We start from the raw sequence: 20,154 nt of genomic DNA, 5'->3' as shown, positions 1-20,154 counted from the left end.
ATCAGCTTCATTGTTTCAAAAATACAACGCTTACTTGGACTCAAACATGCATATTTAGTTATCAATAGCTTTTAATCCAATTCAACTAGCGGCTGTGTTAGCTCATCTCATTCAACTCCCCAGTGAATACTCCTTAAATTGCTTTTTAAACCGGAATAATATTTTTTTTTAATAATAGTTTCCCCCTTTTTCAAGCATCTTGAGGAAGTTCTGCATTTTCCAAAGTGATGACTTCTGGATGGGATATTATGGTCCTGTCTGCCTGTTCAGGTGGATGTTAACGATCCCATGGTACAATTTGAAGAACAGAGGATTCTCCTGGTGTTTCTCATTCAGCCAATGTCACCGTAAAAATGGATTCGTTGGTTATTCACTTCATTGCTGTTCGTGAGACATTGTTCCTATAGAATGGATGCTGCATTTGTTTACATTAAAAGTCATTCAAGTCCAAAAAAGTAATGAGTCGGGGGAAATTCTACAAGAAAATGAGCGATAAGGCACGACATAACTATTTTCTTTCTAGGTATTGGGCACTGAAGTAAGCGAGCTGCAATTGTGACACGGAGCCAAGGAATAGTTTATTTTTTTACCCACACCGCATATAAAGGTAACATAGGTCTTGTACGATAATGAGTATCGTGCTCAGATTTTGATTAGTGGATACTGTATTACTTGCTCAATGCTATTTTTTTTATTCAAGTAAATGCAAGTCTGAAAAATGATTAAATTATGCACTTTCACACGGTTAACAAAAATACAAGATAATAAGATACTCACATCAAACTGTGCAAGAATAGTTCCCGTCTCCAGACCATCTCGTAAATGTATCATTGAGTCGCTTAAGGCATCGTCATCCTGGTGGGTTACATCCAGAGGAGATTTCTCTGGAATGTACTGAAAATCAGGTTCACTTTCTGCCTTCTCTTCTACAACATCATAAACAGCTTGAGAAGACAAAAAAAAAATTCACACAATTGTAGAATGTACTTAAAAGGAATGCAGTATACCACACTCGGGAAATTGGGTTTAGATAGTTCAGTTACACATGCTAGATACAAGAAAGCTTTTGAGCTTGAGTAAGTTACTTCGCTATTTACAAAGCATCAGTTTCACTTTTAAAGACCCATACTTACCATTGGGCCGAACCAATAGTATTAGTTCTTCGGAGTGAATCTCACAGCTGGCTTTGATGAACATGACAACCTGGTCGTGTGTGTACTCTGATATGTCCCGACCATTGATCAGTACAACCTGATCGCCTTCATTGAGTCGTGGAACGCAAGTATCAGCCTACACATTGAGAGAACAGAAGATGTCTTAAATGTTCATAGCCATTTAAATCAGACTTTTAAAATGATTGTCACACTTAAAAGTTACATAAATTTTATAGTAGAGGTTAATTTCAGCAACATCTATGCATTCAAGCAATTCTACTCAGTTCTTGCAAAATTACTGAACCAGAAAGGTCCTACCGAAAGGCGAAAAAAAACAAGAAAAAAACAATTATGGACCACCACTGGATATTAACATTACACCTAACAATACCTTAATATTGGCTCAAATTCCCAGATAGTTAAAAATATTTCTACATACTGATGTTCCAAAGTACTTCATGGCTAATGAATAACTTTTGTAAGCAAATATAGTAGCCAATTTGCCCACAGCAAAGGCCAACAAATAGCAGTGAGATAAATGACCTGATAAGTATAGTTAGGTGGTGTTGAATGAAGGATCTCATTTATAAAATGGAATCTTTTCAGTCCACTTGAAAAGGCAGACATACCTCTTTCATTTCTCTATGAAATATACTAACTGACAATGCAACAGTCCCTCAGTACTGCACTGAAGTATCACCCTAGATTATATGCTCAAGTCCTAATAATGTGGCTTAAAGAAATAACCTGGTGTTGTTCCAGGATACACCGATGAGCCATTATATCCTATATATCACACTCAAAGGTTACCTACACTACCAATTGCTTTGTGTTCAACTTAAAAAATGTCGTGTTAGTCTGAATGCCTGCTGGCAGCAAACCCTCTAGGTTGAACACCAGCTGAAGTTAATAATAATAGGAGCAGGAGTAGGCCATCTGGCCCATCGAGCCTGCTCCTCCATTCAATAAGATCATGGCTGATCTGATCTTGGCCTCATCTCCACTTCTCCCCCCTATCTCCATAACCCTCGACTCCCTTATCTTTTACTGAACTAGTTAAACTTCACTTTTCTCTGGCCTCTCTACATATTTCACTAGCTTCACAGTTTGACATTTAGCGAATAAAAATTGTGTGTCAAATTTTCCAAAAAGTATTGAAGGTAGAAAGCTTCATAAGCTGCAAGAGGTTTGTTAAATGGGGCAAGATGCTACGTAACCATTCATGCTTATAGATGAGGTGTATTGAAACGTGCCTCACTTGCAACAGAAAAAGTCATGCCAGAAAGTCATTCTTCTAAAACCCAGATGCCACAATACACAAGGGAATATTACTGGGCAGGCAGATCTGCATTCTGTTTTTTAGGATCATGAAAGTTATTATTTTTTGGTTATTTAAAAACCTAGGCTTCTTAAAGGCTCTTTTAGCATCAAAAAGCAGGCAAAAAATCAAGGGAAAATGGTACCCCCAAAAAGCCAAGTAAATTCAGAGAAAAATCATGCATTTCTTTTAGATTTTTCATTTTGCTGGCTTTGCAGATTGTCAGTGAAATTGAAGTTATTAATATATAGCTTTTGGTGTCCAGATAATGACATTAAAATACAATCCCCACATTCTTTCAAATCAGACTGAAATCACATGAAATTAGAAGGATGTAATACTCTACAGGGATAAATGAAGAGTTTACTTTTTTTTTTAAATTGCAAATGTTTTTCTCACTGAGCTATAGGAATAGTTTTATGTATATTTACAGAGAGTACTGCAGCTTGAGGTGTTATTACAATATCCGGGTCCCTTTCAAAAAAAACTGCAAAGCCTGTTTTTCCCTGGCAAAAATCAGGTTCAGAACCACTGCATCTGGGACATCCTCGAAAACTCAATTAATGCCAATTTTAATGATTCCTAATGTGTCATGCATTGCTGAGAAAATATTACTTCATATAGAACTTTGTAGACAGCTACTCACTGGTGTTCCAGGTGCCACTCGTGATACTATTACTGGCATTTTCTGATCAATACCCCCCTGTAAAAATGAAACAGAACTGACTATTACACTAAATAGTAATTTTTTTTTAACATAATGAGCAATTTAGCATGACATGCTAGAACAGGCTCCCAACAGTCAATTAGAATACAAGGTGCAACATACTGCTTTAAAAAAAATTATTGACCACAACCAATACGAGATATGTGTGCGCAGAAATGTTCATTTTAAATATACAGGTGCAACGTCCTGAATCCTGAATTCCGAAAATGGGAATTGTCCGAAAACCGGACATTTCGGCGATCGGCAAGATCCGAAATCTGGCAAAACCCGAAATCCGGCACGGATTCGGTCCCAAGAATTCCAAATTTCAGACGTTGTACCTGTACCAATTTCTGTTGCCCAAACCAAGCTGATGACGAGCATTACAGTGGCAGCATGAGCACGGACTTTTTAAATGGGAGTCACACTGCCCTATATCCACTTGAACGATAGTGTATCCGAGGGTGTAGCAAAAATAACCCCATGTAACCGGACTCATATCAGTGTTTTTCTACATAGGTATTTGTTCCATCTCTCTGAAGGCAGACCGAGCAAACATTGTGTCAAGGCCAGACACAAATTGTTAAGCCATTATATTTCACAGCAATGTACATATACAGAACTGCTATTATGACTGGACTCACTCAATTCAATCTGTTTCATTCATTTTCACGTAATACAAGATAAAAGAAACCCCCTACTAGCCCACATCAGCTTACACAGACTATCCCTCTCCCTAGTATCAGCCTGAAGCTGAACCAGACTGGTTGCAACCTGGGTGTCATATTTGACAGAAATGCGCTTTCGATCACATATCCACGCCATAACTAAAAACACCTATTTCCACTTCCGTAACATCGTCCGACTTGCCCCTGCCTCAGCTCATCTGCTGCTGAAGCCCTTATCCATGCCGTTGTGCCTTTAGACTTCTCTATTCCAATGCACTCCTGGCTGGCTGCCCATGTTCTACCCTACGTAAACTTAAGGTCATCCAAAACTCGGCTGCACGTGTCCTAACTCGCACCAAGTCCTGCTCAACCGTGCTTTGACCTACATTGGCTCCTGGTTAGTTAATGCTTCGAATTTAAAATAATCATCCTGGTTTTCAAATCCCTCTATGGGCTCGCCCCTACCTAGCTCTGTAATCTCCTCCAGTCCACAACCACCCCATCCCTTCCCCTCAAGATAGCTGCACTCCTCTAATTCTGGCCTCTTAAGCATCCCTGATTTGAATTGCTCAATCATTGATAGCCGTACCATCAGCTGCCAAGACCCTAAAGCTCTGGAATTCCCTCCCGAAAGCTCTCATTTTCCCTTTAAGACACTCTTTAAAACCTCTCTCTTTGACCATCCGTCCTAATATCTTGTGGCTCAGTGTCAAATTTTGTTTTTATAACGTGTCTCATTTTTTACCTCCCTCAGCAGTTGGGATCAAAGGATTTTCCAACACAATGGGTGTGAGGTGTTTACCATACAAACTAATAGATTGCTCATCGTTTAGTCCCTGTGGAAAACATTTAGCTTTCTGCAACCGCCTTTTATCTAGGTACCTTTTTAAATAATCCCTATAGAAAATGGTCAGAAAAATCCTTATTTGTGGCTAAATATGCTTTTGCCAAGACTAAATGTACTTAAATTCAGAATAGTTGATGCACATGCATAAGAGTTTGTAAATATGAGCAAGATGTCCTACCTTAACATTGAAACCGAATCTCCCATTCGCATCTGCATTCATTCTTATCAGAACTAGATTGTCATGAGGAACGATACCATTTGGCTGAAGAAAGCAGAAACAAGATATTAAAAGTCATATGTACTGAACAGATTGGAGATTCTTCTGAAAGGTTACAAATTAAGAGGTAATGGCGCAACATGAGCTATTAACATTCAACCCTCGAGGTCAATTTTCAAGAAATGAGGCACAAGTTAACCAATTACCATTTAAAGCGAATGATTGTTCATTTGAGATCCTTTCTCACCTTTTCTGTGAAATGAAATGAAAGCAACCTCCCTCAGTTTCCCCATCCTCCTACAATCTACAGGCCAGTTTTGTAAGCACATAGATGTGATTTTCCAGACCTGCTCCAAGACAACATGCAGGCTGTGATCCTTACTAACGGATCCATCACAGACCCAATCCACATCCGCCCCAACCCTCTTCTCAATCTTCCGCACTGCCATGCTTCATCTCACAGTCGACAAGCTCCCCCCCCGCTGGAGTGGAACTAAACTACAGAACCTGTTCAACCTTTGCCGTCTCCAGGCCAGGTCCAAGACCACCCCAACCTCTGTCGTCGAGCTACAATACATGGATGACAGTCTGCGCACATGCAGAGGCTGAACTCCAGGACACAGTCAACGTATTTACCGGAGGCGTATGAAAGCATGGGCCTTAATCTAAACATCAGTAAGACAAAGGTCCTCCACCAGCCTGTCCTCGTCGCATAGCACTGCCCCCTTAGTCATCAAGATCCACGACGTGGCCCGGGACAATGTGGACCACTTTTCCTTATCTCAGGAGCCTCCCATCAACAAGAGCAGGCATTGACGACGAGATCCAACACCACCTCCAATGCAGCCTTCGGTCGCCTGTGGAAAAGTGTGTTTGAAGACCAAGCCCTCAAAACTGCCACCAAGCTCATGGTCTACAAGGCTGCAGTAATACCTGCCCTCCTGTATGGCTCAGAAACATGGACCATGTACAGTAGACACCTCAAGTTGCTGGAGAAATATCACCAACGATGTCTCTGCAAGATCTTACAATTCCTCTGGGAGGACAGACGCACCGTTAGCGGGTTCGACCAGGCCAACATCCCCAGCATTGAAGCACTGACCACACGTGAACAGCTTCGCTGGGCAGGCCACAATAGTTCGCATGCCAGATACGAGACTCGCAAAGCAAGCGCTCTACTCGTAAACGAGCCAAAGGTGGGCAGCGGAAACGTTACAAGGATACCCTCAAAGCCTCCCTGATAAAGTGCAACATCCCCACTGACACCTGGGAGTCTCTGGCCAAAGACTGCCCTAAGTGGAAGAAGTGCATCCGGGAGGGCGCTGAGCACCTTGAGTCTCGTCGTCGAGAGCATGCAGAAGTCAAGCCCAGGTAGATGAAAGAGCTTACGGCAAACCAGTCCACCCACCCCTTCCCTCAACGACTATCCGTCCCACCTGTGACAGACTGTGGTTCTCGTTTTGGACTGTATAGCCACCTAAGGACTCATGTGGAAGCAAGTCTTCCTAGATTCTGAGGGACTGCCTATGATGATGATGATGTACTGCAGTAATGCCATGACTTGCAGGTTGTGGATGTCATTGGCTAATTCAGAAACTGAATCAATCCTTCTGTAGCAACAAGAGTCTGCAAAGTCATTCCCATCTTAGCACAATTTTCTTCCCCCTTTAAGGGCCCAAGTTTCAGGCCACGCCTAGAACGACGTAGCCCCGACCTGGATGCCCGTTATTCGCGCCACAAAGTGTGCCTAAAAAAAACTTCCAGATTCTCCGGCTCCCTGCTGGTCCTCTTGGGCCGGGCGCGGCGCAGCACGAGCTGTGGAGGGCGGAGCTAGGTCCTTGCGCTGAAAACAGTACCGGGACCTCTGCACATGCGCGCTACAGTGGGCGCACATGTGCAGTAGCTCCAGGCACCCAAAACTGTGTGGGAGGGGCCCGAAGCACGCAGCCCCTAGCTCTGGCCGAATGGCCTCACTGGGGCTGCGTGAATAAGGCTCCTCTCACACCCAGCTCCTGCTTCCTCCCGACCCGACTCGACTCCCGCTTCCCCCCACTCCCCGCCCCCGGACAGGACCCGAACCCCGACCCGACCCAACGCCACCTACCTGTAAATCTGGTGCTGGGGACCGGGCCCGGCCCGAAGTCTTGGACCCGGCCCGTTCAGCCTTCCCCGCCCCCTCCTTTCCCCCCCCCCTCTTCTCCTTTTCCCCCCTCGCCCCCCCCCCTTCTCCTCCTCCTCCCTCCACCCCCCCCCCTCCCCCCCAATCCCAGCACGCTGTTGGAGGGTTCCCGGTGCTGCAGTCAGTAAGTAGAAAATGTTTTATTTATTGATTTAAAAAATAAATTTATTAATTTTTTTTGATTGATTTATTGGTTGATTTATTGATGTTTTTATCATTTATTAATGATGGCTCTTTATTTGTAAAACTGAAGTGTTTAATGTTTGTAAACTTCTCTTTAAACCACCCCCCCCCCATTCCCTACGCCTGATTTTCTAAAGTGTAGACAAGGTTTTTTTTTGAGTGTACAAAAATCTTCACTTACTCCATTCTAAATTAGTTTGGAGTAAGTTTTCACTGCCGAAACTTTGAAAACAGGCGTAAGTGGCCGGACACGCCCCCTTTTGAAAAAAATATTCTGTTCCAAAGTGAAACTGTTCTAACTGACTAGAAATGGAACAAACTAAATGCCAAGAATTTGAATTTCAAAGATACTCCGTTCTACACCAGTTGCTCCAAAAAATCAGGAGCAACTGAGGCCGAAACTTCGGCCCTATACTTCTGTTGAATTCAGCACTTGGTCCACAGAATATAGCCACGTTAGGACCAAATGACTACTTTCACTGATTTATAAGGTTAAACCTAGGTACTAGGACCACTGCTTTTCTTGGTCGGAAGAACAAGAGGCAATATAAACTAAAGGTTACAATCCTAAAGTGGGTGCTTGAACAGAGACACCCGGGGGTACAGGTGCACAAATCGTTGAAGGTGGCAGGACAGGTTGAGAAATTGGTTAAGAAAGCACACGGGATCTTGGCCTTAATAATAGAAGCATAGAGTACAACTTAAAGTTATGATGAACCTTTATAAAACATTGGTACAACCTCAATTGGAGTACTGTGTCCAATTCTGAGCACCGCACTTTAGGAAGGATGTGAAGGCCTTAGAGAAGGTGCAGAAAAGATTTACAAGAATGGCTCCAGGGTTGCGGGACTTCAATTACAGGGATAGACTGGAGAAGCTGAGGTTGTTCTCCTTAGAACAGAGGGAACTAGACAGAGTAGATAGAAACTATTCCCATTGGCAGAAGGGTTGAGAACCAGAGAACACAGATTTAAGGTGATTGGCAAAAGAACCAAAGGTGACACGAGGAAAAACTTTTTCACGCAGCGAGTGGTTAGAATCTGGAATGCACTGCCTGAATGGGTGGCGAAGGCAGATTCAATCGTGGCTTTCAAAAGGGAATTGGATAAGTACTTGAAGAATTTTTTTTGCAGGTCTACAGGGAAAGGGCAGTGGAGTGGGACTAGCTGACGTGCTCTTGCAGAGAGCCGGCATGGGCTTAACAGGCCGAATGGCCTCCTTCTATGCTGTAACCATTCTATGATATTAAAGTCAATCAGAAATACATTTTCATTCTTGTGTGTATTATGGGTTTCATGCATGTTAGTAGTTTGATTTCCTCAAGTCTGCAACTTTGTTTCATAATTATGAAAGAATTTCCCACCATCGGAAACTGATCAATTCTGTGAATTGCATCAGCCTAAAGTTCATTTGCGCAATTTCAGAGTACATTAAAGAACGTAATGCAAGGTCAAACATACAGCTTTATTATACTAGTGTAGAAACTGCATGCAGAATACTGTACAATCAAGTTTTTAATGTATGGCTCAAAAATTTAATAGCCACTTTTTGTAAATGATTTGTGACCATATACACAGCATTTTCCAGCTACTTTTAAATCTACATCTAAAGTGAAGCAGACACTGATTACTGTGTAAAAACAAAAAATGTTGGAAATACTCAGCAGGTCAGGCAGCATTTGTGGAGAGAGAAGCAGAGTTAACGTTTCAGGTCGATGACCTTTCCTCCTGCCTGCTGGAAAAAGTTAGAAATGTAACAAGTTTTAAGCAAGTACAGAGGCTGGGAAAGTGAGGAAAGAACAAAAGGGAAGATCTGAGATAGGCAGGAGAGATTAAATGACAAAATGATGGTGCAAGCAAAAGGAGATGGTAATGGGACAAGTAAAAAAAAATGTGTCTAGAAGAGGTATAAATGGGAATAGCAGAAACAACAGCTGCCATCCAAAAAATGGTGGCAGAGGTTATGATCTGAAATGGTTGAACTCAATGTTGAGTCCGGAAAACTGTAAAGTGCCTAATCGAAAGAGGTGCTGTTCCTCGAGCCACTGTATATCTGATATACTATTAAGTCAGTTCAGATGACTGACTTTATCCCTCAAACATTCTAAAATTATTCAACTGGACAATAACTTACTGTAGATTTTTCTGATGTTATTGGGACGTCCAATAGGTCTTGGAAGTGGGGGTCCAGTTCCTGCTGGCAGAAGTTAGATTGTTGAGACTGTGTTATCGTATTTTTTTTCTGTTTTGGCGGCAATGCAGGTGGCTGTCCTTCTCCAGCTGTCTCCTGACAACTAAAAAGAAAGTTACAAATTTACGACTTCAAACAGATGACTTCATACATTTCAATAGAACTTGTACAAAAAAAACTATGAGTGCTTTACAAGGAGAGATGGACACTAAGCATAAACAGGAGGGATGCATCAGCGGTGCTCATGCAGGAGGGCTTCAACATTAAAGACAAAAAAAGTGCAGATTCTGGAAATTTGAAATGAAAACAGAAAAACGCGGGAAACTCTCAGGTCAGTCAGCATTGATGATGAAGGATCTGCAACTGAAATGGTAAGTTGTCAGTTTTCTTCAAAGATGACGACCGATCAATCTACTTGGGGTTTCCAGCATTTTTCGTTTTTGTTTGAGCTTCAACAGTGGTGGACAAAAGTAGAAGCATAATAGGGCACATTCTGGAGATGGCAGAAAGCCCCTTTGGTGATTGTGTGGATAGAGTAAAAAGCTCAGCCCAGTTCCAAACTACACGCCAAGGATTTGCACCACCTGATGCAACTTGAGCAGATAGTCAGAAAGGTTGCTGGTGTCTGAATCAAACAAATGCAATGTAGACAGGAGACGAAAGGGATGGCTTTGTCAACACCGAGCTGAAAGAAATGGGACACATTGTAGTTTAGGTGTCTGAGGCCAGGTGTCAATCTGTAGCTCTTTGCTGCATCTTTTCCAGTGCAGTGATGTTCTTCCTGTAATATGGCGACCACAACTGCACAGTATTCCAAATGGGGATGAACTAACGTCCTGTGGGCTCAGTTTCACATCCTGTGATGGGAGTTTTATTCCATGCACCATACAACCCAAGAAACTATTGGCCTTATTTACCGTGAACAGTTTCAACGATTCGCCAACTAATACCCCAAAAATCTTAATCTTGTGCTGCATTCTGTAGACTAACACCATTCATTTTATAGTTCCAGGCCAACAGTTTCCGCTTTGGACGCAATCGGTGATCTGGGTGCAAATTGCGCTAGTTTTCAGAAGTTTGTTTGCTCAAGTTTCCGCTCAAACTAATTTGCATATCGGCAAACGTAAAATCGTCCATGAATCAGCGCAATCGGGCAGCATCTCAATGTAATTTAAATAAAAATAGTTGATATATTTAAGAGTGGTAACCTGGTGCAGTTTTATTAATACAGCTGAAAATGGGTTTATCTAAAAAAAAAAGCATTTTTAATCAGAGTCTGCCACCTGAGTAACCTGATTTTAAATAACTGAATCACTTTGAAAAACTTTACAGAATCATTTACAAGTTACATTGGTGTACAGTAGTCAGTTTTAATTAATTAAAAATACATTTCAAAGCTTTTAAAAAGCTGCCTCAGTGTCCTTGTGCCTAAAAAAAAAGCTTAATTTTAAGAGCCTCTTCAAAGGCCCACAAACGAGTGCAGTTAGCCGAAAACTGCTATGGCGATTAATTCCATCTAGGGGTGTGGCCAGTTTTGTGGGCAAGGCTGGCTTCCAGCGTGATTTTAAAAAACGATCGCAAAAAATTGATTTATGCCGCTTCAATTTGCGCTTCAAATTCCAAGCTTCTGCGCTGGTTTGGTTGAATTGCGCTAGGATTACCAGCATGTCCTAGTGGAAACTCCAGGGACCAATGTTTATTCTTCTTCCCTAACCTAGTCACTTTGTACTCGAACAATTAATTTCACTTGGCATTTAAAAGCTGTGCAAAAAAAGTTCCTTAAACATGTATTTATTTTTTTCCTTTTTATGCCCCACTTGGAAAACAATTTGATTTAAAATATTTGCTTCCTTTCTAAAAAGACATACTTGATCAACCATTTATTAATGAGTTTGTACATTTTTAGTAGCGTTAGTAAAAACATTGACTTGCTGGAGTAGGGGGAATGAGAAAGGTAGGCATGTTTAAAATCCCCTAAAGTTCTTTAAAATGCTGTCAAAAAAATAACCAGGAGCTCCCAATTTTGATTTAGTAACTGCAATACAGAAGCCAAGTTGTGTACTAAACCAGATAAGTTTACCACCAACCACTATACTCTTAATCCATTTATATTCAACTTAACAGGGAATACTTCAGTAAATTGATGAAAAACATTATTCTTTTTTCTTTTAAACCAAATATATTACTTGATCATCAGATTGACAGGATCATCATCAACAATCTTTATAGAGTGCCTATAATGTAGAAAAAGAGACCTGAAGGTCTTCACAAAGAGGTTAGGAAAAAAATGGATAACGAGCCCAATGAGAAAGAAAAACTAAGAAAAAGGGTAACCATCCGTGGCTAACTAAGGAAATAAGGGATGGCATCAAATTGAAAATAAGGACATATAATGTGGCCAAGATCTGGGAGGCAGACAAAAAGCAGGAAACTATAGACCAGTTAGCTTAACATCTGTGGTTGGGAAAATGTTGGAGTCCATTATTAAAGTAGTAGTAGCAGGACATTTGGAAAAGCAAAATTCGGTCAGGCAGAGTCAGCATGGATTTATGAAGGGGAAGTCATGTTTGACAAATTTGCTGGAATTCTGTGAGGATGTAACGAACAGGGTGGATAAAGGGGAACCAGTGGATGTGGTGCATTTGGACTTCCAGGAGGCATTTGACAAGGTGCCACATAAAGGGTTACTACAAAAGATAAAAGTTCAAGGGGTTGGGGGTAATATATTAGCATGGATAGAGGATTGGCTAACTAACAGAAAACAGAGTCGGGATAAATGGTTAATTCTTGGGTTGGCAATCAGTAACTAGTGGGGTGCCGCAAGGATCAGTGCTGGGACCCCAACGATTTACAATCTATATTAACGACTTGGAAGAAGGGACCAAGTGTAACATAGCTAAGTTTACTGACTATACAAAGATGGGAAGAAAAGCAATGTGTGAGGAGGACACAAAAAATCGGCAAAAGGATATAGACAGGCTAAGTGAGGGGGAAAAAATTTGGCAGACGGAGTATAATGTTGGAAAGTGGGAGGTCATGCACGTTGGCAGAAAAAAATTATTTAAATGGAGAAAAATTGCAAAGTGCTGCAGCACAGCGGAACCTGGGGGTACTTGTGTATGAAACACAAAAGGTTAGTATGCAGGTACAGCAAGTGATCAGAAAGGCCAATGGAATCTTGGCCTTTAGTGCAAAGGAATATGGTGTATAAAATTTAAGGAAGTATTGCTACAGTTATACATGGTATTGGTGAGGCCACACCTGGAATACTCCGTGCAGTTTTGGTTTCCATATTTACGAAAGGATATACTTGCTTTGGAGGCAGTTCAGAGAAGGTTCACTAGGTTGAATCTGGAGAGGAGGGGTTTGAATTATGATAAGTTGAATAGGTTGGGCCTCTACTCATTGGAATTCAGAAGAATGAGAGGAGATCTTATTGAAACATACAAGATAATGAGGGAGCTCAACAAGATGAATGCAGAGAGGATATTTCCACTCATAGGGGAAACTAAAACTAGGGGACATGTCTCAGAATAAGGGGCCACCCATTTAAAACTGAGATGAGGAGGAATTTCTTCTCTAAGGGTTGTAAATCTATGGAATTCTCTGCCCCAGAGAGCTGTGGAGGCTGGGTCACTGAATATATTTAAGGCGGAGATAGACAGATTTTTGAGAAAAGGGAATAAAGGGTTATGGGGAGCAGGCAGGGAAGTGGATCCGAGTCCATGATCAGATCAGCCACGATATTAAATGGTGGAGCAGGCTCGAGGGGCCTAATGGTCCTGCTCCTATTTCTTATGTTATGAGCCAATGTTAGAAATTTTAACAAGGATGACCAAAAGCTTGGCCAAAAACATGGGTTTTAAGGAATCTTAAAAGGAGGAGAGGGATGTGGAGTGGCGGAGGAGTTTAGGAGAGCATTTGAATAGTTGAGTCCCAAGGTAAGAAAAGCCTGGATGAAGGGAATCGGTCATCCCCAAGAGGTCTGAACAACACCCGAGTCTAGACCCATGATACATGGTTGACTCAATATCCTCAGAACAACTACGGATGAGCAATAAATACTGGTTTGCAGTGTTGCCCACATCCCAGGAACAAAAAAACAGCATAGGTCTGTCTGCTACCATACGAAGGTGTTGGCCCAATTAAACTAAATGGATTAATACCTCCATTTTGCAGAAAAGGATATTGGATACAATCTGGTTCAATGGATTATTTGATTACAGACAGAGATGCTAAGACACGTCACCAGTGAAGAGGCATTGCATACATCTCTATTGAATGCAAGATGCACACCCAGCTGCTGGTGCTTTTTCCCTGGGTCAGGCACACCTGGAATCTAAATCAGTTCTAAGTTGCATGTGACACTTCATTCAGTGGAGCTGCTTCTGGAAAGCCCAACAGGAAATATAGCGGATATGACGGGACTCTGTTGAAGTGAAAATTTTATTTTAACACACCAAACTCACACTTACAACTTTTGTCCCTTCTCAATATAAAAATGAGAAATACTTTGAACAAAATGTATTGCAAGACTTTTCTTCAACTGCTTGCGTTAAATCAAACTAGATATTTTTGAACTTAAGTGAAACGATTATATCTGTTCAACAACAATCATTGTAGCTTTTGATTGTTAGGACTGACACAGCAGTTCTTCAAAACAGGTCAACCTAGGTTAAATCCCATCTTACAACAGGCAAAGAAAGGTGTTAAGCCACAAAAGGTGAATGATTTTGCTACTTGTATTGCACAGTTGCACTCTTTGAAAAGGTCATTACTTGCTCTGAAGTCCATTAAGAAACAGTGCACCCTTCATATTAGTACAACAAGCCGAGAGCTTCAAGAATCAAAGTTTAACCAAAGACTGCATGGCTTTGTGTTTATCCAGCCAAGTCTGAGATTCATTATGAATGGTTAGATAAAAGCAGATTATTTTGCAGTCTAGAAACCATATTCTATGCTGTAGCCCCAGGCAATGTGCTTAATGATGTACACTGTGCAGTGGGCTGCATTATCCGAACTGGGCATGTTTGTTTTTCTTTCCAAAAGGAATATGTTGATATTTTGCAGTGTGTGATCATGAATAAAACATAAATTTGAATTATCTTTTCACAAAATGTATAAGATCTCCAATGTCAAAGAAAATAAAAATCAGATTAAGTTGGCTGGAAATGAGTCATCTGCTAATTCTAATCAAAGCTAATTTTTTTTTTAAACACACGATAAATCAAAATAGGCTACTTGTAATTTGTGTTGATACAAAGTAGTTTCAGCTTCACATCAATGAAGTGTACCTCAGGGACGAAGTTACCCAAATCGAATTTAGCTAGAGTTAGACCATTTCAAGCCTCACATGCTTTGCACAAGTTGCAATTTAAATACTGAAGAAATAGCTGCAATTATGGCTTCTCACCTCAAATCCAGCTACAATTCAAAAGATATATTAAATAAATATTTTATAATTCGACACATGACAAAATCCTGTTTGTCACAATCACAGACAGAACCCTGGACTGATCACTGCCATTATTTTGGCGAGAAAAGCAACATGCCTGCAGCGATCTACAGGTCTGACGCAGGCCGCTCGCCAGCTTTTCAATGGAAGAAACCACGCACACACGAAAATTTGAATGGTCTGTGCACAACATGAGGGGGAACTTTGGAGAAATGTATTATTCCTATTTGAGCCTATCTTCTGTGGTGCTGCGATGTGCGAATAGACACGACATAACCAATGACACCCACGTTGCAGGATCATTGCAAGTTTCATGCAAAACAATTTAGATTTGTTTGTAGAAAATTCTACATTATAACATTTTTATATGGAATTGATGTCAGTGGGTCTCGATAAATGAGAAAAGGCAAGTTAAAAACCAGGATGAGTGCAGAAAACCATTTTTCCTCCTACCCAACCACTATGTTAAGCTCCAAACCCAAACAACTTAAACACCCAAACACAAGACAGATAAATCTCCTGAACATGTGTTCAATAACAGCATGGGAAACTTACGGAGATGACTCCAGAATAATACTGTTTGCTTGTGTGGAGGAAGGAGATTTGTGGTTAGCGAAGACTTCACTTGACGAAACATGTACTATGTGGTCAACCAAGTGTCCTACAGATGAAGGTCTCAGTCGGCTTCCTTCCTGAGTGAATGTGGAGTTCCGACTTTATTCCAAGAATTTATTTGGCAGTTTCAGTTGCAAAGACAAAAAGGAGAACAAAAACAAATTAGACATATACAATCACAAGGCTATCAACATGCATTTTACTAGTTCTCAACTATGGCAGTATTGTAACACTTCCTAAACTCCACACAACTCGCCTCTTCAAAAAAAAATAGCATATTCACAATAACTTTACACAAAGAACTTGAATTTATATAGCATCTTTTTCCTCCAAAGTGTGCCAAAACACTTCACCACCAATTAATTACTTTTGAAGTGTAGTCATTATTGTAAAAAGCAAATGCATAGTGCTTGCTTTTTGCAGTAAGCCACAAACCACTACAAATTGATTTTATATAATACTGTAGAAATGACATTACAAATTTAATGCTTCAGTAAGAATGTCATCACACATACACTGAATATAGTGCGCTGGCCTTCAAAGTTAGCAATCGATTCCTGCTGCCATGGAAAGAAATGCCTTTGACAGATAGCACCAGAGCCAAAAATAACATTCAACTTTCATTTTCCATAACATGCCTGTATTAATAAATGGATCAGTGCCATGACAATAAAAATAACCTCATCTGATGACAGACTGCTTCAGCCTCCCTTGCCTATTTACTGCACACACCCACTCATTAATCTTCAAAGTTGTAAGTCTCCTCTCTTGTTTGATGCCAATCATTTTGGTACTGACCCTGTCTTTGCAGCCATTCAGCATAATTTCTTGTCAATGGATAGAACTAGCCAACATGAAGTTTGATATTTATAATATTTTGTAGAAAGATGATCTACTCTCATTTACATAAGTGGTAAATGGTCCATTTGATGTGTTCCATCCGTGATTTGCCGACTTGGTTAATACCCACGCCTCGTTAAGAATAAGACACTACACGGAACATCAAGGGCACATCGCCTCCACATCCTTTCAAAAATCAAGCTATGGAGGGAGAGTGCGAGAAGAAATGGGATTGATATTGAAGGTGCAATTTGACAGTTAGGGTTCCATGCTAATAACTATTTGGAGTTTGATAATTATGCACCTTGATCTTTCTTAGGGGAATGCAATAGATGAGACTTAACTTTTGCACACAAACCTTCAATGATAACATGCAGTCCATAGACCAGAAAGAAGAATAGCCCAACAAGCTAGATATTTTGGAGCATACAACACAAACAAAGCCTTCCTGTCATCATCCTGACATTCGATCACTGACCTTTGTCTTGATGCCAATGAAGTGGGAAAAGCAAAGGCAGAATCAGAAAGGTGCTAGGTGGTGGTCTTCTCATTACCCTTTCAATAGTCATTTCAGGCCTAAATATTTTTTTGGAATCAGGAGGGTAGGATGCAAAAATGGAAATTTTTTAAACCAGCTGCTCCTCATGGCGGGATCACCTTGGGAGCAAACTGTCTTTTTAAAATCGCTTAGCTGGGAAATAGCTGGTAGAGATCATAGAGGAGAAAAATTTGGGAAAAAATTACCTACCTATAAATACATAACTGCATAGACTCAAAAAAAGTTATCTTAAGCACACTTTTTTGATCAGGGGTCAATTTGGTTCAAAGCAGTCATGAAGACTCCTCTGAACTTTACGTAAAACTTAGACTTCAGAGCAGATAATATCTTCGACATCTTCCTGGCTATATTTTCATTTTGAATGTATAAGCCAAGGGATCCATTCACAAAGCATAGCTGCACAGTGTAGCAGATTAATCTCCAGCAATTAATTGTTTTCCACACACACAGGACTAACATAGAAAATAGGTGCAGGAGTAGGCCATTCGGCCCTTTGAGCCTGCACCACCATTCAATGAGTTCATGGCTGAACATGCAACTTCAGTACCCCATTCCTGCTTTCTCGCCGTACCCCTTGATCCCCCTAGTTGTAGTGACTACATCCAACTCCTTTTTGAATATATTTAGTGAATTGGCCTCAACAACTTTCTGTGGCAGAGAATTCCACATGTTCACCACTCTCTGGGTGAAGAAGTTTCTCATCTCGGTCCTAAATGGCTTACCCCTTATCCTTAGACTGTGACCTCTGGTTCTGGACTTCCCCAACATTGGGAACATTCTTCCTGCATCTAACCTGTCTAAACCAGTCCGAATTTTAAACATTTCTATGAGATCCCCTCGCATTCTTCTGAACTCCAGTGAATACAAGCCCAGTTGATCCAGTCTTTGATATGTCAGTCCCGCCATCCCGAGAATCAGTCTGGTGAACCTTCACTGCACTCCCTCAATAGCAAGAATGTCCTTCAAGTTAGGAGACCAAAACTGTACACAATAACTCCAGGTGTGGCCTCACCAAGGCCCTGTACAACTGTAGCAACACCTCCCTGCCCCTGTACTCAAATCCCCTCGCTATGAAGACCAACATGCCATTTGCTTTCTTAACCGCCTGCTGTACCTACATACCAACCTTCAATGACTGATGTACCATGACACCCAGATCTCGTTGCACCTCCCCTTTTCCTAATCCGTCACCATTCAAATAGTCTGTCTCTGTTTTTACCACCAAAGTGGATAACCTCACATTTATCCACATTATACTTCATCTGCCATACATTTGCCCACTAACAGATGTGCGAAGGATCCTTTGTGTCACACCAGCCTAACACATCACACAACACTCCCTTCTGCACATTGATGACAATAGCATTACCTACCATATATGTACTGTGAAGAGGTTTAAAATTGGAGCCCAGAAATTATTTTGTTGTCTGCTACATGGTCTCCATCTTTCCTATATTTAAAAAGGAACCTACACACCATCACATATAGAAAACTAATATTGACAAAAATGAAGTATTTTGATCACGGTTTTAAGCTCAAATATTGGCTCCTTTAATTATTACAGTATCTGCAGGATTAAAAAAAACGTGCTCCAGTTTATGTTGATACAATGTGATGATTGATTGATTGTGGTTTGGCTCCTCCCTAAAGCAAATTGCTACGGGCAAACCAATTTAAATACAACATGCTGTTTAGTTTAGATTTGTTTTTGATTGGCAACTTTTTGAATTAAACATCAATTTAAACAACTGGCTCTGGATACTTTTGTGGGGGAATTTATTGAGAAAAATTAATTCTCACTTTTGCACTGGAATTGCAAACTACATCATTTTGTACTGTACAAGGAGCTAGCAAAGCTCAAGCATATTGGCTCAGATTTTGCGGTCAGCAGTGAACTAACGGTGCCAGCTGTTCACTACAAGTACACTTGCCCACAGACTTTCTATGGGCTTTTGCACTGGAACTTACGGTGATTACATAGAATAATATACAGCACAGAAACAGGCCATCCGGCCCAACCAGCCCATCCTGGCATTTATGCTCCACTCAATTAGAAACCCATTTCAGGGTGGAGCCCTCTACGGGGGATCTTGGACCTGTGTGAACAGGACAAGCAACCGTGCATCATCTTAACTCATCAGATTGAAGAATCTTTACCAATAGGCACATAGAGTCTGAATCAGGAAGTGTAAGTTTGAATAGCTTATTCAATGTCATCATCATAGACAGTCCCTCGGAGTCGAGGATGACTTGCTTCCATTCTGAGTTCTCAGGTAACTGAAGAGTCCAATGCGGGACCTACAGTCTCCGTCACAGGTGGGGCAGACAGTGGTTGATGGAAAGGGTGGGTGGGGAGACTGAGTTGACGCACGCCCCTTCCGCTGTCTACGCTTGGTTTCTGCATGCTCTTGGCGATGAGACTCTAGGTGCTCAGCGTCCTCTGGATGCTCTTCCTCCACTTTGGGCAGTCTTGGGCCAGGGATTCCTAGGTGTCGATGCGGATGTTGCACTTTATCAAGGAGGCTTTGAGGGTGTCCTTGAAGCATTTCCTCTGCCTACCTCTGGGTTCGCTTGCCATGTTGAAGCTCAGAGTACAGCGCTTGCTTTGGGAGTTTAGTGTCGGGCATGCAGACGATGTTGCCTGCCCAACGGAGCTGATCAAGCGTGGTTAATGCTTCTATGCTGGGGACATTGGCCAGCACGAAGACAGATATTGGTGTCCATTCTGCCAATGGATTTGCAGGATCTTGCGGAGGCAGTGCTGGTGGTACTTCTCCAGCGTTTTGAGGAGTCTGCTGTATATAGCCCATGTCTCAGCCATTAGGAGGGCGGTTACCACTACTGCCCTGTGGGTGAGGAAGTAGTGTCAGAAAAGAGCGTACTATGCTTAAACAAAGGGGACCACAGTGGGATGAGGGCAGAGTTGGCTAAAGTAGACTGGAAACACAGACTAAACGGTGGCACAATTGAGGAACAGTGGAGGACCTTGAAGGAGCTCTTTATAGTGCGCAACAAAAATATATTCCAGTGAAAAAGAAGGGCGGCAAGAGAAGGGATAACCAGCCGTGGATAACCAAGGAAATAAAGGAGAGTATCAAATCAAAGACCAATGCGTATAAGGTGGCCAAGGTTACTGGCAAACTAGAAGATTGGGAAAATTTTAAACAACAGCAAAGAATGACTAAATAAGCAATAAAGAAAGGAAAGATAGATTACGAAGGTA

At 41.3% G+C, this 20,154-nt stretch overlaps 1 protein-coding gene across 6 annotated transcripts in view; it reads right to left on the bottom strand.

Moving 5' to 3' along the window:
* The window catches only part of ptpn4a (protein tyrosine phosphatase non-receptor type 4a), a 287,492-nt gene that overhangs the window by 41,237 nt on the left and 226,101 nt on the right, over positions 1-20,154 (bottom strand). For all 6 annotated transcript variants that reach the window (XM_070875277.1, XM_070875279.1, XM_070875282.1 and 3 more), the window contains 6 exons: positions 15,473-15,631; positions 9,406-9,565; positions 4,872-4,955; positions 3,119-3,175; positions 1,134-1,290; positions 778-944 (listed from right to left, as the gene is read on the bottom strand). In XM_070875277.1, coding sequence (XP_070731378.1) covers positions 778-944; positions 1,134-1,290; positions 3,119-3,175; positions 4,872-4,955; positions 9,406-9,565; positions 15,473-15,631 — 784 coding nt within the window. The remainder of the gene's footprint in view (positions 1-777; positions 945-1,133; positions 1,291-3,118; positions 3,176-4,871; positions 4,956-9,405; positions 9,566-15,472; positions 15,632-20,154) is intronic.

Source organism: Pristiophorus japonicus, chromosome 3, assembly GCF_044704955.1.
Source record: "Pristiophorus japonicus isolate sPriJap1 chromosome 3, sPriJap1.hap1, whole genome shotgun sequence".
Classification (NCBI taxonomy): domain Eukaryota; kingdom Metazoa; phylum Chordata; class Chondrichthyes; family Pristiophoridae; genus Pristiophorus; species Pristiophorus japonicus.
This window is presented reverse-complemented; position numbering and strand designations above follow the sequence as displayed.